The sequence below is a fragment of the Meleagris gallopavo genome, chromosome 3, assembly GCF_905368555.1.
Source record: "Meleagris gallopavo chromosome 3, MGAL_WU_HG_1.1, whole genome shotgun sequence".
Taxonomy (NCBI): Eukaryota; Metazoa; Chordata; class Aves; order Galliformes; family Phasianidae; genus Meleagris; species Meleagris gallopavo.
This window is the reverse complement of record NC_139406.1, coordinates 26,920,248-26,937,870: the sequence shown is the minus strand read 5'-3', so window position 1 is coordinate 26,937,870 and position 17,623 is coordinate 26,920,248. Positions and strand designations below refer to the sequence as shown.

Here is a 17,623-nt window from a genome sequence, read left to right as displayed (position 1 = left end):
AAGTTTACAGAATGTAATGTGCACCTCTTTATTTATGTGTTCTTACATGCTTTATGTTATCTACAAAATTTTGTGTATACTTATGCAGAATCCTGTACAACTAAAAGTTTACAGTTTATTTTTCTAAGCGCACCAGTTCTGAATAACCATGCAGACCATGAAAATTTTCTGCCAAATAGTTTGCATAATAGCATTTTCAAGATACATCCAACGCATGACTTATTAAGGTGAGGTTTTCCTCAGAAGTAATCCTTCCCGGCAATAAAAACTCAAAAGGGAAAATTAACAAGTGGCAGACTGTGCCAGTGAGAGCTCTGAGTAAAAACAGCAACTTCTGATTGGGAAATTAAATTACTAAGTGAATGTAGGGCCTGTAACATATATACCTAACTCTGGCCTTATGCAAAGGTAGGACTACAGAGCATACTCAGTTCCTTTCTACTCTGAGTTAAAAATCATCCTGAAGTCCTTATTCAAGCAATACTCCTACTGCTAGTAGTAGAAATTTAGCTTAACAAAAGCAACAGCCAGAAAAACTTTCCACTAGTTGGGTTCAACAGCATAAAGTCCTCAAGGCTTCAGCAGTGTCAGTATAGCATCCCAAGCCTTTCAGTTACACTGCATTCTGCAACAAACAGTTGGCAGAATAGAATTGGCTTGTCTCTTTTATTGGAAAGATATATAGTTATTACTTTTTTGAGCTAATGCAGCCATCAGTTTAAGGTGCTATTGGTGTCTGTGCATTTCTCCTTTCCCTATTTAACATTAGGGGCTGTTAAAACATTTTATTATACTAGCTTTTTTTTATTTGCTTTGATCAACTGGAGAACAGGTGTCCATAAAATTATATCGGATGTACATCCATCTGCATTTACTTTTTTCCTTTTCTTTTTCTTGCTTCCCACTCCTCCCCTTTTATTTTTCTTTTCTTTCTTTTCTCCCATTTCTTTTCTTCCATTTGTTTCCCATTTAATAATTTCTTAGGAGTACTTAGAGATCATTTCCGTTTAGTTAAAAATGAATTCTGAAATTACAAATGCTTTGTTAACAGAAATGATTAATAATCAAAATAATCTACATAATATTGTATCTGCAAGTGTATGTAGTGCTCTTGTGTGTATAGTGTTCATTTGTATGGTTCAGTTTCAGATAAAGTAGAAAATGTTTTGTGAATAAACATCATATTGAATATATCTGAAGATGAAAACCTGTTTGTGGTAAATTCAGTGACATAAAATATTACCACGTCTAATTTCAGAGCACTGAGGTAGGAGTAGTTTAAACAAAGCAGCAAAGGTTATGTCAACTTAAGATCATGTAGTATATACTTGTCCTGTGACATATCCCAGCAAAACTAAAGAACAAAGGGCTTACATATGAATAAAAATAAAGATAAACTTGTATAATTTAAGTTAATGTGGTTGTTCTTGATTTTGAAGTAATAGGAAAACTCAGTCTATCTTCTAGGACTTGATCCAAAGAAGTACAGTGGTGACAACATGCGTGGATTCTTGCTGGTTAGAAAAGTACTCAGACATAATGTATGTTTGATAAAATTGCATTTTATCAGCCAGAACAAGGCTTTTAATGAATTTGGATACAGTGGCCTTCCAAACTAGTAAGGGTTGGTGGTTAGGCTAGGTGCTTCCTGGAAAGCTGTGCTTACCTCACTTGAAGTTGATCTGGGCAATGTTGAATGCGCTGAAATTAATCATGGGAGGTGTAGGACAGAGCTTTTATTGGTCTATATGCCCTTGGGAGAAATAGACCCTATTAAACACTTTAGAGAGAGATTCAGTTTCTGTGAAGCTTCTGTTTCATTTTGGAAACTCAACCTGCGTTATTTTGTAGTTGAAGTCCCTTCAATTTATGTAAATCTTTCCAAGCACACACAGATTTTAATGCTCAGCTCATTGGAAAATATGGGTGTTCTTAAATGGTTCATACCCTAAGGGCCAAGTTGTCTGAAGTATTTTGCTTCTTAGAAGATCATATTCTGTATTTCTAGAACATCCTGCACGCAGGGAGGTTCTCTGGGCATTGTGTTGTTGCATTATACGTGTTGCACATGCACGTGAGAGGCAGAAGAAAGAAATGTTCTGTACTGGTAGAGAGGTGAAGTAATTTCTGTCTTTGTAGTGCTAACCAGTCAGGATTATAGTTGCCAGATATTCAGTCTACTGGATGTGGCCTCTGTAGCAAGTAGTGCTATTAGGCAGATGGAACAAGATCTATTTGAGGAGAATAAAAATGGGGACAAGAGTGTAAGTGGTCTTGTTGCTCATAGAAGTACAAATGTAAAATAGGGAGTGAAAAGGAAAATTTTAGATGACCTCCTGCAAGTACTGTGCATTATTCACAGTTCCCCTATCACATGAGTTAGATAATAGATGTGTTGCAGTGGGTAAGGAATTTTCAGACCAGGTCTTTCAGGGAGGGGGAAAAAAAAAATCAAGGATAAGTAAGTGTAGGTAGATGTTCATTTTCAATGTCTCAGTACTGGGGGAAGGAGAGTTAATACTTTGCTTAAAGTTGAAACAGATTGATGTATTTCAATGGATTGATCTGAATTGAAAGTTGATTAGAAGTTGACTAGATACTAGTATATACAAGTATATATCAACTTAGCGCTGCAATTAACTCATGACTGATTTGGGATGGATGCTTCATTTTCCCTTTCGTGTGTGTGTGTGTGTGTGTGTGTATGTGTATGTGCACCTAATCTTCTGAGATCAACTACCTATCCCATGCAAAACAGTGAGTTTCCCTTGTAATTTAATTCTTTTTCCAGAAGTTCGAGAATGCTGTTATAACAGTGTGTTTATAAGAGGAGCAGTGCAGCCACAACAATGTTAGGATGAGCCACTGGACCTTCCATTTTCAGGAAGAACCATAGTTAGCAAAGAACAAATAAAAGCTCAGTGATTATCTAAAGCTTGTATTTGGTGCAAACAGCTGACAAATTTCATTCCAGTGGTGATAGACCCAAGACACAAAATACATATGTGATGTTCAGATCCAAACTTTATTTGCTTAAGCTGATATCCAGAAAGAGCTTTGTCCAATCTATTAATAAAAAGTGGCAATAAATTATATCAGTGAAGTATATAGATATAAGATGATGCAAATAGTACTTATAATAGAAAGAGATCTCAGATAAAAAAAAAAATCTGGGCAGTAGAAAAACAGTCACAAGCTGTATAATGTAGTGTCCACGGTGTAATAATGTGGTAAATTATATTTATTTTTATCTGTTTGTGAGCTGTTCTGAGCTTATACATGATGCTATTTAATTTATGCCATTTGATTTGTATTTTGGGAAAAGACAAAGTGATGCACAGACAGTTCTGTCTTAAATGGTCTATCTTTGAGTAATATCAAATAAAGCTAGAGAGCTAATGAAAGGATAGTGATGCTTGTAATCGCTCTGACATTGCACTGAGAATTCATTGGACACACAGACGCTTACATGATGGTTAAAGAGAATAATGTAATGCTGATAAAATAGCATTGAAAAGGGCTATTTCTATATCTGCGGTGGAGATCCCCACTTTCCTAAGTGGTTGGTGACCTATAGCAGCACCCTTCTTTCCTAAATAGAAGTAGCAGCTGCTTCACAGCAGTCCTCTATTTGTGGCAGCAGAGATGTTTAGGGGACGATGTTCATCAATGATGTCTTTCTTTTGTGATGGGACAGTGCTAATTCAAATGTAGTAAAGCTGTGAAGGGCCTCTTTCCTCAAAATGATGCCCTCAGCAGAAATAACCAGTACCTAAGAAATTGCCTCTTAATTACATAATATTTGCACTTTGTTTAATGTAATTATTTCCTTACAGAGTGAAGTTCTTGAAGGTATGTGAACTAAGTATAGTAATTATTTATAGCAGCAGTGAGTATCCTTGTTTCTCTTGCCAGTTTTCTTTCTGGATCCCAAAGAACAACATTACTCACTCCACGTGAGTTCATAAAGATGCTTAGGAGCTTTTTAGACAGAGTTGTATTCACTGAGCTTCCAAAGCGCACAGCCACATAAAGCACAAAAGCTGGATGGACTGGGATGGCAGGAGCAGGCACCCTAGAAATACAAGCTTGTCTGCACAGCTCCAGCTCAGTCATCTCAGCCATACAACACCTTGGGTAGGCTTGCTCAGTTTCTTCCTGGTTCATAGCATACATTTCCTGATGTCTTGGAAACAGGGATTACCCCAGACAGAGCTTCTTTGCATCCTCCCGCAAAATGCAACACAGATAATTCTAAGTGAATTTGTACTGAAACATCAATAAGAAATAAGGTTTTATTGTAAGCACGTGTGTGTATTTACAGTGACAGAGTAAGGCTGCTGAATGCTGAAGCAAGACAGGAGGCAAGAAGTAGATAAAATGACAGGGCAGCCAATATAACTGTGGTTACTATAGCTTGGTGTTATGGATTATAATAGAGATGTGTTGCATGCTATTTCCTTAGGCCTCTTATTTAAAAGGCAAGAGGAAGCTGATTACAATGTGAGCAGTGCCATGGTCTTGTGTTAATCAGCTGCAGTAGGGGTTACATTTGTGATTTCTGAATCTTCATCAGTGTGCCTCTGCCTCTGTTAATCTAATGTACTTCATAATGTAGACGTCAAAGCTTTAGCAGCCTTGTTTACTCCTATGCAGTGTCCAGCAAAACTGGAGTGGAGCAGAATGCAGTGCTGTATGGATATTGACACAATATGCAGAAATAAAAGAACATATGGTCTAGTTTTTTTCCAAAGGACTGTGAGAGTGATCTTATAAATCACCTGAATAAGAGGTAGTTGTTTCTGTCCACAATACAGACACTATATATCTCGCTAGTAAGAGAGAAGCAGGAATATATTTATTGATATATTTTAAATATAATGTAGTGATTTAACAGCAACTTATCAAGACTTGAGGAAGCTTGATATGCTTGATTATTTACTGTGTGGAGGTTAAGGTTAAACACACACATGTAAGAGACCCTCTTATTGAATCACAAGGTTCAGAGTGGACACCCCTGCTTTTGAGACTCCTTGAACCATGAAGGTAATGAGCCCAAGTGTGGCAGAATCCACTCTTATTCCCAGACTTGGTCAGCAGTCTATGTCTAAGGGATAATATGTGCAGAATCAAAGAAACAGAAAAGCTAATGAAGCTTGAAATAAACTATTAATCACTTAGTGAGGATCTGTGTCAATAAGGCATTTTGACATCAAGGTGTAAGGGATCTCTCAGCGTGTAACCTCCAAAGTCATCCCAGCTGAGGGGAGATCCTCTCACGCAGCCTGATGCCATGCAGGAGAGCAAGGTCAGGCCAAAGCAGGAAGTTGGAAGAAAAAAAGAAAAGAAAATATATATATATATATATATTTTTTTTTCAAATGGGACTTTTCTTTCTTTTTAGGTTTTTTTTTTTTCCTGCTAAGTCCTAAACTGTGATATCCATGGATGCTGCAGAGTTCCGCAAGAGAGGGAAGGAGATGGTGGACTACGTTGCAGATTACCTAGAGAAGATAGAAAAAAGACAGGTCTTCCCAGATGTGGAACCAGGATATCTGAGGACTCTCATTCCAGACTGTGCACCACAGGATCCTGAGAGCTTTGAGGATGTCTTTAAGGACATTGAGAAGATCATTATGCCAGGGGTAAGGAAAATAGATCTGTAGTGCAATATTCAATGCTGCATCTGGGAATTCAAAAACAAAAACAAAAGTGTGGATGAAAGTTGTGCAGATAAACTTTACAAACAGAAGTACCCACATTGTTTAGCTTTTAAAAGGGAGGAATCTGCTATATATTTATATATTAAACATGACACTTTACTAACACTTTCTGCTCTTTCTAAAAATAATAAAATGATTATTTTGCTTCATGTGAGGCTTGCTTTTGGAGATAATCCCCTTTTCTATCTTGAATGGGTTAAGGCAGAGCTTCCTACCATTCTATTTCATGTGCTAGTTTTGCTGCTTGCAAAGCACAGCAAATATTTTCTAAAATGGAATTTTTATTAGTCTACTGTACATAAAATGTTCCTTCAAACTGATCTTTAAATATTGAAGTTCTCTTTTGAGACTTCTTTTTATTACAGATCTGACTAGAAAGGATTCTCTCCAATACTTGTCATGTTGACATATTCTCCTAAATTCTGACTTCTTTTAGTATGCTTTAAGGCAGATGGTCACTGCCTAAATATTAGTCTTTCAATAGATTAGTATTGAACAGACAATGTAAATCAAAGCATCTGGCATTTGTTCAGCTCTGAATCTTTCTTGTTTCTCCAGTCATGCTATACTTTATTTTAAATATATATATTTGTCTTCTAATGACCTGAAACAGCTTGAAAAGGACTGGATGATTAATAGACGGTAATTAAAAAATATCCTTTGGATCCCTGCAATAGTGTTTTTACATTACTTTTCTGTGTATAGATAGGTGATACGATTGTTATGTGACTAAACATGGAATCACTGCTCTGTAGATGCTTTTAGTCAGTGTACTTTAATATCACTTCCTTTTCATTGACCAATGTAAATATTTGATGCATTTTTTTATCGTTTCCCTCGGTGCCAACCCTGCTGTCCTTTCACTGACTAAAACTCCACTGAATTCAATGAAAATTGCTCCACTCTTCACAAAGATCTGTGGATAAAGTCTTAAATCCAAAAGAATTAAATTAGTGTAAATTCAGTAAGAGAATTATGGCCAATGCATGCAAATACTTTGATTGTTGCTTATAGCATTGTTGTTTAAATATGATATGTATTATAATTCACTGCAGTTAATTTTAAAAACAGTTTATACCAAATGCTCATACTATCTGATGATAATAAAATGTTAGATATGAAAACACACTTAGTTTTGAAAGCCTTTTCTTTTTCACTGGAGGAAAATGTTAGCCATTCTTTTTTCTTGAAGTAGAACAGACAACACTTTGCTAATCAGAATACTTCAGAATGCTCAGTGAAATAATAACAAATTAAAAAATAAGAGATGAATCATTGGAGACTAGAACGTGAGACATTGAATTCAAATTATTTCATTTTGTCATGTTCCCTCTTACCTAACTTGTTTTTGCAAATAAATAGCAAATAACTATTGACTTAGTGAAAGTGTTGCATTTTGAATAAAAAATGTTTTATCCAAAGCTTTTGTCTGTTATGAAATGTGTTTGTGACAATGAGCATGAGTATATAAATGCTAGTTCTAATAGTAACTCTGATTGTGCCTGTGTTGTTTAAATTAAGTACTGAAATCTCATGAAAACTGTGTCACAGGATAGCTTAGGATGGATAGCATCTCTGAAGATCATGTAGTCCACCTCCATGCCAAAAGCAGAGTTAGTCAGACTGACTGTGGCAAATTGAGTGTTGAACATCTCCAAAGATTATGTCTTTGCTACCTCTCTTTCCTGTTCCAAAGTCTGGTAATCCTTACAGTAAAAAAAGTTCTTATATTTAAGTGGAATTTCCTGTGATTCAATTTGTTGACATCTTGTCTTGAAACTGGATATCTCAGAAAAGAATGTGGTTACATCTTTATGCGCTCCAATGAGGCATTTATATACCTTCACAAGTTCCCTCACTTGGGCTTTTACAAGCTGAACAATCTTAGCTTTTCAGCTTCTTGTTATATGTATAAGTGATACTCTAATACATTAATTGGCTTTGTGGCCCTTCATTGGACTCACTTCAGAACGTATTTTTTGTATTGAAGAAGTCCAAATTGGATATAGACTGCTGATGTGGCCTCACCAGCACTGAGTAAAGGGGAAGGATCACCTCTCTTGATCTGCTGGTAACATTTTTCCTGATGTAGCCTGGATACTGTTAGTCTTTATTTGCCAAAAGGGCACATTAATAGCCATGTTCCAATGTATTTTTCCCATTACCCCTAAATCCAGTTCTACAGAGTTGCTTTCCAGATAGTTGACCCCTGGCCTATACTAGTTCAGGGCAGAGTTCCTACCCAACTACAGGTTTTAGCATTTATTTCATGGGATTCATCTTGGCTCATTTCTCCAGCCTGTTGAGGACCTGTTGAATTGTAAGCTGACCTAACAGTGCATAGAACTAGAAGAAATTGATATCATTTGCAAACCTTCTGAGGGAGCACTCTGTCCTGTCGTCCAGGAATTAGTGGAGATACTAAAGAGTACTGGACACAGTTTTGAGTACACTAGTCATGACTAGTCTCCTGCTGGACTTGATGCTGCTGGCAGTTTAACCACTTTTCAGTCTACTTCACTGTCCACTTCTCTAGGCCATAGTTTTTCAGTGTGTCAGTGAGGATGTTGCAGGAGACACTATCGAAAGTCTTGCTAAGTTCAAAATAATAGTATCCAGTACTCACAAAGAATGGGATAAGACCAGAAGCTTTGTCTTCATCCAAAACTTTCTTTAGGGCTGAACCACAAACAGCAAGGTTGCTTAGACATAGCTTTCCCTTCATAAATCTTTGCTGCCTAGTCTCATTCAACATCTTGCTGTTAATACGTTTGGAAATAGCTTCAAGGTTCCATCATCTTTCCTGGGGTTGAGGTGAGGCCTGTTATTTCCTGAATACTGCTTCTTCCCTTCCCTTCCTTTGAAGACATGGCTAAGTTTACTGTTGTTTATTTGTTTGTTGTTTCCCCCCCCAATCCTCAGACACTCTGCAGAGCATGTGCAGGCATGGCATGCCTATAGAAGACAAAGGATCAATCAACTGTGTAAAGCACTGATACAGTATCATTGTTGTCTTTAACCAATAGGAGAACAGGCATTCTTGAGTGGAAAAATTCGTTATGAAGACTTCTTGTGATATTGGGTGTAGAGCAGTTCACTAAATGATAATAATCAAAATAGTGCTAAGTTCCTAGTATTATTAACACAGGAGCTGAGGGAACAGCCAGACTTTGATTTCTGCAGCAGGAAGCCAAGGTGGAAGGAAACTGGGTACAAAAATATCAGACTGACTTTGTTCTTTGGAAATATCTGTCCTCTTTTTTTGGAGCTTAAAAACACTCAAGTTTATCTGTGACTGCATGTAGTGCCAAGACTATAATTTGCTGCAAACTGGATTCCTTAATCTATGAACTTTCTGCTGAAGTACCTATTGCTACTATGTGGTGAAGGAAGACTCTTGTTCAGACTAAGCAAGCCACAGAAAAAAAGACATCCTTAGATGAGATCTGAGGAAAAAACGTCTCTGAGAAACACTAGTATGATAATTATTGAACCCAAGACACTTGTGTATCACAGTTTATCAGTAGAGGGCTAAATAATCAAGCATCAGTGGTGTCACACCCTTTGCAATATTTCACTAAGTGTGTCTGTTGGCAAAAGAGATGAATTTTAGAGCTGATTCACATGAAAGGGAGGCAGGAGAGTAAAGAATCACAGCTGCACTTGCCCTGAGGCTTTTGGCTTTTTCACTTTGTGAGTGGTGCAAATTGTATCTGCTGTGTTTCATCAAATGAATGGCTCCCAGCAAGTAGGCAGTTTAACCTGATTAACCCAAGATGAATGTCAAAAGTCTTGCAGATCACAAAGTATTATAGCTGGGTAGATGAACAGTAGGGCAGCCCTGGTTCATTATGAACGTCAGTGAAAGTTTGTGCATGTGTGTCCTATCAGAGGCTGCTGTTTATTGGGTATTTTTAATCTGTTTCATGTTTTGCTGTTAATAACCATGTACCAACCCATTTTTTTTTCTTTCTGATTTCTAAAAGAAAATGTCTACCACAAGTGCTCTAAATCTTCATTACAGCAAAGAAATATCCCTACTGTATAGAGCAGAGACAGACAAAAACATTTACAGTGGCTTGCCTTCGAATTTGTGATTTGAGAAGGTCTGGAGCTAGTGACCTGTAAGAGTGAAATCTTGAACATACCACATGCATGGCTCTTTTAGGCAATAGAAAACGTAATGAGATGGTTTCATGTGAAAGGGCAGGGGCATCTGAAAGATATGGTATACTGCAGCATAGAAAGTGACATCTGATTCATTATATACATCTAAGACAGTTTACCTTATCAAGGAGTATGTTCCCAAGGAAGAGCTGCTTGCTGGCATAAAGAAGGTTAGGCAAGGAAAAAAAAAAAGGGCGTTTGCAGCCTGTGGAACAGTGGGAATGCATGCAGAACAAATCAGTAAGAAAGATACTGAGCTCAGGCAACAGATAATGTGTCTTCTTCCTATTCATCACTTGTAACAGAAGAACTCCAATATTAAATAACAAAACAAACAAAAAACCTAACATTTTAAGGCAAGGCTAGCTTCAGTTACTCAGCAGCCTCTGGATTTCTAGCTGAGGAAAATCTCTTGTAAGTTTTCTGCTGAATTTTTGCTTACAGTTCACCTAATTATCTAAAAGCATTTTTTTTCTTAATTTACCTTTTATCTTGAATAAGATAAGTATTTCGTACCTTATTACTTCCACTGAGCATTACAGTGTGGCAGCACATTTCGTGTTTTCAAATCTTATTAGATTGGAGTTGTGAAGCCATATTGAGTGTCTTAAAAGTCTTTAAAATTGCTTAGGTACAAGATGGCTCTAAATATGGTTGCTGTAAAATACTCACCAGGTTTTGTGCAGTTATTGTGTTCTTATTAGTATGCACAAATTAAAGTTGTATATAAATCATAATCTGAAGATGCTAGTGTAATTTTCTGGAGAAAGTTCTGGATACTGGAGTGGATTCTTTCATTTTGGGGGAGGGGCTATTTGGTCAGATTTAGTGCATGAATTTGAGCAAATAGATGCAAGGCATGGGCGAGAGAGGTCTGTGCAGTTAAAGACACATTTGCTAAATCAGTTGCATGACAGAGATCAAATAGAGAACTCTGGAGGAGTCCCTGAAAACAGAGGATCAAGAACAGTACCCTGCACAGAAACTCATGCTGCCACTGTGCAAACAGTTCTTATCTTCTAGGCTGACAAAAATAGAGTTCTGATTATGGGACTGTTAGGAGGTAGGGGCAAGAATTAAAATTCAGCTAACATTTTCTTTCTAATTTGAGGTTGTTTTTTTTTTTTTTTTTTTTTAAGAGAAAAACCAGCTAAGCTTCTCTAAAAAATTGGATCCTATGTTATAGCCATGTAATGAAGAACTGTTGACTAGTCCTTACCTCCAGTCCTCTTCTGATTTTGTGACCGCTTGTTTCTGCTTCTGCATTGGTTATGACTGTTTTTCTCTTACTACAGGTGACTCACTGGCACAGTCCCTACTTTTTTGCCTACTTCCCTTCAGCCAGTTCCTTCCCAGCTCTTCTTGCAGACATGTTATGTGGTGGAATAGGATGTGTGGGCTTCTCTTGGGTAAGTTTATTGGGGTATATATAGCTATGAGGTAACGATTTTAAGTGTTTCAGTGACAGTCTTCAGTGGAATTATTAATAGCAATGAAGTCACAGGACTATTTTTTATAACTACATTTCCTTGACTTATTAAGTGCTTTCACAGAGCACTATTTCCTCTTGGAAGTTCTGTCCTAGAAAAATTACCATCATTTAGAATTAGTAGTAATAATTCAAGCTTACTGGTTACTCACTGCGTAGTATGACTGTTGCTTACTGCCTGGTTATGTTATTTCTTGTATCGTGGAAAATTATGTTTTAAAAAAAAAAACAAACATTCATGCCAAATGGGCTCTTCTCAGAAAAGGTTGGTACTGGATGTGGAAGAAGAGTTCTGAAGATACAGGTCATAGCTTTGACATTTGACAGTCACAATTCTTCTATATGAGGTCCAGTTTGACATTTTTAAATAATTAGGTATGCCATTCATGAACTGGTTGCTAGGTCCCTAATGTAGCTAGTAAAGTAAGCGAGTCTTTTCCTCTGTATTCCAAAGATAGTGGGAGAATGATCCAGCATGGCAAGGCTTTTGTTTCTCTTCATACCCTAGTGAGGTTATTCTCTCTGTTCTTTTTTTCATCACAGGCTGCAAGTCCAGCTTGCACGGAGCTGGAAACTGTCATGCTGGATTGGCTAGGGAAGATGATTAAGTTGCCTGAAGAGTTTTTAGCTGGAAAGGATGGGCAAGGTGGAGGAGTCATTCAGGTAAGAGAAGGAATACAGGTTAAAAAAAAAAATACAAGATGAATTTCTGATCTTTATGATTTTGTAAAACCACCATACCAAAATATTAATAAAGGGTATTTTTGTTGTGACTTGGGTGGGTTTTTGTTGTGACTTTTGGGTGGGCTGCTGCATAGGGAGAATGTCCATTGGTGACTACGAACATTCATGGCAGCAATGGAAAACAAACAAACAAACAACAAAAAAGCTCTGAAATACTATTCTCCATGAAAAATTATCAACAATTTAAGAAAGCTATCGACAATGTGCAGTAATGTTTAATGCCTGAAAATGACAATAAAAAATCTTCCTAAGTAGAAATATATGTGAGGATTGTAAACAAAGCAAAACGGTTTACAAAAGCTTATGTGAAGTTCACCTTAGACATCTTTGAGTATTTGTTTCAGTTTCCAAAATAGCCTTCCTTTTTTTTTTATATTATTTTTATCAGAGAACAAACAATAGATAACATAGCAGAGAAATTATTTAAAGTAGAAGTAACTCAGTGCAGTAGAAAGTCTGTTAATCTTTTTCAAACAAATTGACATAATTTTAAAAAGTTTTTTTTCTTCTTTTCCTTACATTAAAAAAATGGAAACTTTAGAACTAGATAGTTAGAATAAAATGAAGCTGCTTAAAAGTTGAATCAAAAATATTTTGTCATTAGATAGAACAGTTTTCAGTCTACAGTTCCATATTCAACATAAAACACCCCTCCAAACTTTTGGAAAGTTGTATCCTTAATGAAAGCCTACACTATCTGAACAGAGTATCTGTATGGTAATGAATATATTATCAGTGGGTGATCGTGCATGCATAACAAAGCTATGTAGATTGTCTACCCCGACTTGCTGTTCTAGTGCATTATCTTTATTCAAATGCACAGAATTTGGTTGCAGTTATTCACCTAATTAAAATAGATGTCTGCCATGGGAAAGACAGAACTTTAAATATTTTTTCTTTGCTCATTTGATAATTTCTGAAGTCCGGTGATTGGAGATATAGGCACGGTCCGTTTTATGCTTTGTTTTATGCTAAGATTGGCTTCTAAAACATCTGAACTACATGCTAAAAACAGGAGCTTCTTTCATTGATCTCAGCTGTAGCCACTTGAGGAATATTTCAGTAAATTCTGCCAATGTCTTCCCAGGTAATTCTGAATTTAACCCAGCTGCTATAATTCTCGTAGATGGACCTGCACCTACACCTGTGTATTTTTCAGAGTAACTCTTTACTCATTCTGCTTGCTCTGTTGGGACCTTTTCCATTACAATTATAGGCAGAGGGCTATGTTTGAGAAATCAAGCTTTTGTCATGCATCTCTGGCATTTATTTGGTACCAGTAAAAGCAAGCAATTATGCCTGATGGTTATCGGCAGGAAAAATTGCCCTTCGAGGCTGACAGTGCTGGATTGCCTATAATTTTCATCAGACACAAGTCAGTTTCAAGAATCAAAAGTATGTTCTGTGTTCTTGCTTACAATGAAGTCATTTATGCTGCAGATCTTGTTTTGCTCTTGAAACAATAATGATACAAATAAGAGGGCGTGAGGCAAAAGCAACGTGAGAGTGTGAAACTGCCAGTCATTCCCTTGGCAAATACCAAGTAATTGTTGTAGTATTGGGTAAAACTGAGCCTGTGAAAATTAGCTCTTAATTACATCTGAAAGCCTATGTCAATATGAAGCACTGTGTTATTGTGAGCAGGATGACACTTGAAAATGGCAAAAGATGAAAGAAAATTTCAGTTCAGAGCTCTGGTGGACATGAACATCAGCTCTTACTGATATTTCTTCTGCCTCTTGAGCCTGCTTGCCATGGCAACCTTTGTTTGCTTGCGGTAAAAGGAAAGGTATCATCATCCTTCACTTAATGCAGAATGCAGCATTCAAGAGGAGAAAAAAACAGCTTTTAAAAACGAGAAAGCTACTTTCTTCATGAAGCTTGTCTGAGTATAGCACACATATCCTGCTGTTCATTCTAGACAAACTGTTGAAAAGTTTGAATTTTAAAGAGTTTAAACTCTGCAAAGAAGTATTTTAAGAGCGAAATAAAATCAGACTCAGCCTATCTTTGGTTTGGTGAGAAACATCCCGATTTTCCCATCAGTAAACAGTAGTCCGAGAACCAGGGGATTTCTTACTCAAAGTCATTTAGGGCACGACTGTGGGGCCAAGTGAATAGATGAACCCTACAAACCACATTTGCAAACATTTTTAGTCCAAAAAAGGGACTAATGGAATTGGGGGAAAGGTGGAAAAAGTCTGTTATGAGCCATCAAAATGCATTTCCAGGTTGCTTTTAGGCCATATTTCAGCTTTTCCAGACAGTAGGCAAGATCCAGCTGCATAGATAGCCTCTTTCTGTCTAACTATGCTTCCATGAAATAAGATTTAGATAAGAGCTGTTGTATTTGGTGTCTAGGCACCAGATGGGTGAAAGATATCAGGATACCAGAACAGATTATGGAACTCCTCAGAAGACGGAGGCTTTTCCTGAGCCCAAGTGATTTGCCCTGATTAAGCCCTTAGAATAGTGGGCTAAATAGAGCTAAAATTTCCAAATATCAAATTAATACCTTAACTTTTGGAATTTCCTACAGCCATTTTCCTGCATATACTTTTGCACGTTTATTAAAAATACAAACTTCTTATATGTCCTAGAAAGATGCTAAGAGTTTTACAAGGCCTTATCATTGCCAAAAACAAAGAAAAAAAAATATAAATGATTTTTTCCATATATACTTGAAAGATGTATCCTCATAATCAAGTATTTTAATATTTTAATAATAATTTATACTTCCTCCCAGATACTAAATGCAGGGATGTTAGAGGAAACTTTACAGTGAAGAACTCTGGTTTGGGAAGGTTGCTCTGAGTGACTCGTGGAATTAAGATAAAACTCACAGATAGGCTTTATGCTGCCCAACTTATTTCTGTAGACATATAACTCACCTGAAAGACTGTGTGAGCACCACAATAAGTTTCAGCAATTTACACAAATGTGAAGTATTTTCATCTGCTGGAAATGATGTTTTGGACAGAATAGTCTGCCATGGGGATTCTACCATATTACTTTTTGTAGTTAATGGACAAAATTTCTTTCACCCTTTGCCTCACATAAAAGTGCTGCCTTACTTGAACCAGGAGTGGTATATATCTTCTTACAACATTCTGTGTAGGATGTATGCTTTCCTGTAATGTTCTGTGTATATTATTCTGTAATACTTCTTTGAGGTGCTGTGAGGCTATGAGCAGCATCAGCAGCTAAGAGTGTTTCCTACTCATCTTTGTATTTTGCTACAGGCTCTGGGGTTTACATCCTCAAACCCCCGGGAACACAGATAAAACCTCTTAATCATGGCAATGCATTTAATAAATATTTAGGGACTGTACTTTTTCCTGCTCACTCTGTTCACTTTCAGCCGCTGTAAGGGCTTACTCACTGCTGATGTGTAAAAGGCAGCTCTGTCTCTTGATAATAGTTCAACTAACTTCAGTATTAGTTAGGAGGAAATCTAAGTTCACTGGGATTGTTCTCATGTATACAATCTGTAGTATCAGGTCTATTACCAGGGAAGAATTAAGACTTCCTAAATACTTAATTACTTTATAAGTAATTATTAAGTGTGCACAGATCTTTAGTAGAGAGAGGATAGAATTTTGGTACAGAGTAAGAAACATCATTCCAAAATTAACTTGTTGACACTAGATTTTTCCGAGGTATACTCATTAATAGAAGGAGGTGTATTCATTGCAGTATTACATGCTTGGCAGAGGAAGACTTGCATGACAGCTGCTCAACTTTGAAAATACTTAAAAACTTTTACTTGCATATGCACACCCAAAATATGGACATTTATGAACATATGTTTACAGAAAGTTTCTTATAGTTTAAAAGAGCAGTTTACAGCACATTTCATCTGCCTGTCCCAGAGAAAAGCATACAACGTAATTTGTGGAAACTTGTATTCTCCTGTGAAATTTACAGATCAGTTGATACAGAGAAATTCCGTCTTTGTAGCCACAGATTACCTAATGCACAATTGAAATTCTTTTTTTTCTTCTTTTCTAAGTCAAAATGCAATTTAGGAGTACTCTTATGTTTTTGATGAAAGGAAATTATATAAATAATCCTTTGAAAAGCAGTTATCTATATTGAGTCAGAACTTTTTTGCTTTTTTAGTATTTTTTTCTCTTGACTACAAGGTAACTCTTGACTCAGGGTAACTCTAAGTATTAAATAAGCACTATAGCTAGGCATGTTGCCTGACAGAAATGGGAGTTGTTAGATTCTGATTGAAGTTAAATGTGAAATCTAGAGTAACAGAAATCAACAGTTACTCTACTATGGCTACTGGTCAATAGATGATCAACATCTGATTGATGAGAGCATTTTCATGTACTCTTAAGTCTGTGAGTCTGGCTTTCTAGCATTGATTGCAAGATTGGTGCCTAAAATGAATAAGCATAGAGCAGACAAGCAGAGGCATCAGGGAAGAGAAGACAAAGGTCAAAAAGAGATTCCTCGCTTGCTGTCACACCTACTCTTAGAAAGCATTAGATCATGCAGTTTCTCATATGCAATTTCTGTTACCAACTTCGCAAATTCATATAAAAGAATATGGTGCTTTTCCTCTGAAATGTCTTCCTTTTGAACTTCTCTTCAATTTGTCTTAGGGAAGTGCAAGTGAGGCCACCCTTGTTGCACTGCTTGCTGCAAGAACAAAAACCATCAGACGGGTGCAGTCAGAAAAGCCTGAGCTAACAGAGGCAGACATCATGGGCATGCTGGTGGCCTATGCTTCTGATCAGGTGAGTGTCCTCCAAAAGCATAAACCTCGAATCCTGGTGTTTATACTTAAAATAATTAGGCTGTCTCAATTGGCACATGAATTAACATACAAGATCTTTGGATTAGGGACTATTTGATTTTGCTTGCTTAAATCTTATCATACAGCATAAGTGGGCTGGAATCTGCAAATGTGCTACCATAATACGAATAGTAACTACCTGGAGGTCAATGTCATGGAAGTATTGCTTCTCTTGAAGTAAATAAAAATATTTGAGCAAGAGGTTAATTTCAGTTGTGTTAAGTCTTGATCATATTTTGACATGGCCTGTGTGTCCATGTCTGCACATGCAAATACACACACGTATAACCTCCCGGTGTGCTTGGGTGCAGATGCTTGCACAGACAAACCCACTGCATGAATATAAGACAAATTTGTCATACTACTTCACAGAATCACAGAATCATAGAATGGCCAGGGTTGGAAGGGACCTCAAGGATCATGAATCTTCAACCCCCCTGCCACATGCAGGGCCACCAACCTCTACTTTTAATACTAGACCAGGCTGCCCAGGGCCCCATCCAGTCTGGCCTTGAACACCTCCAGGGATGGGGCATCCACAACCTCTCTGGGCAGCCTGTTCCAGCACCTCACTGCTCTCTGTAAAGAACTTCCCCCTGACATCCAACCTAAATTTTCCCTCCCTCAACTTAAAACCATTTCCCCTTGTCCTGCAGTTATCAACCCTTTCAAAGAGTTGATACTTCAGGA

General features: G+C 37.1%; 1 protein-coding gene across 4 annotated transcripts in view; it reads left to right on the top strand.

Moving 5' to 3' along the window:
- DDC (dopa decarboxylase) overlaps window positions 1-17,623 on the top strand; it is a 67,009-nt gene that overhangs the window by 15,102 nt on the left and 34,284 nt on the right. For all 4 annotated transcript variants that reach the window (XM_085220498.1, XM_085220497.1, XM_085220496.1 and 1 more), the window contains 4 exons: window positions 5,405-5,645; window positions 11,186-11,299; window positions 11,923-12,042; window positions 16,740-16,874. In XM_085220498.1, the coding sequence (XP_085076624.1) occupies window positions 5,445-5,645; window positions 11,186-11,299; window positions 11,923-12,042; window positions 16,740-16,874 (570 nt within the window). In that variant the 5' untranslated portion in view covers window positions 5,405-5,444. The remainder of the gene's footprint in view (window positions 1-5,404; window positions 5,646-11,185; window positions 11,300-11,922; window positions 12,043-16,739; window positions 16,875-17,623) is intronic.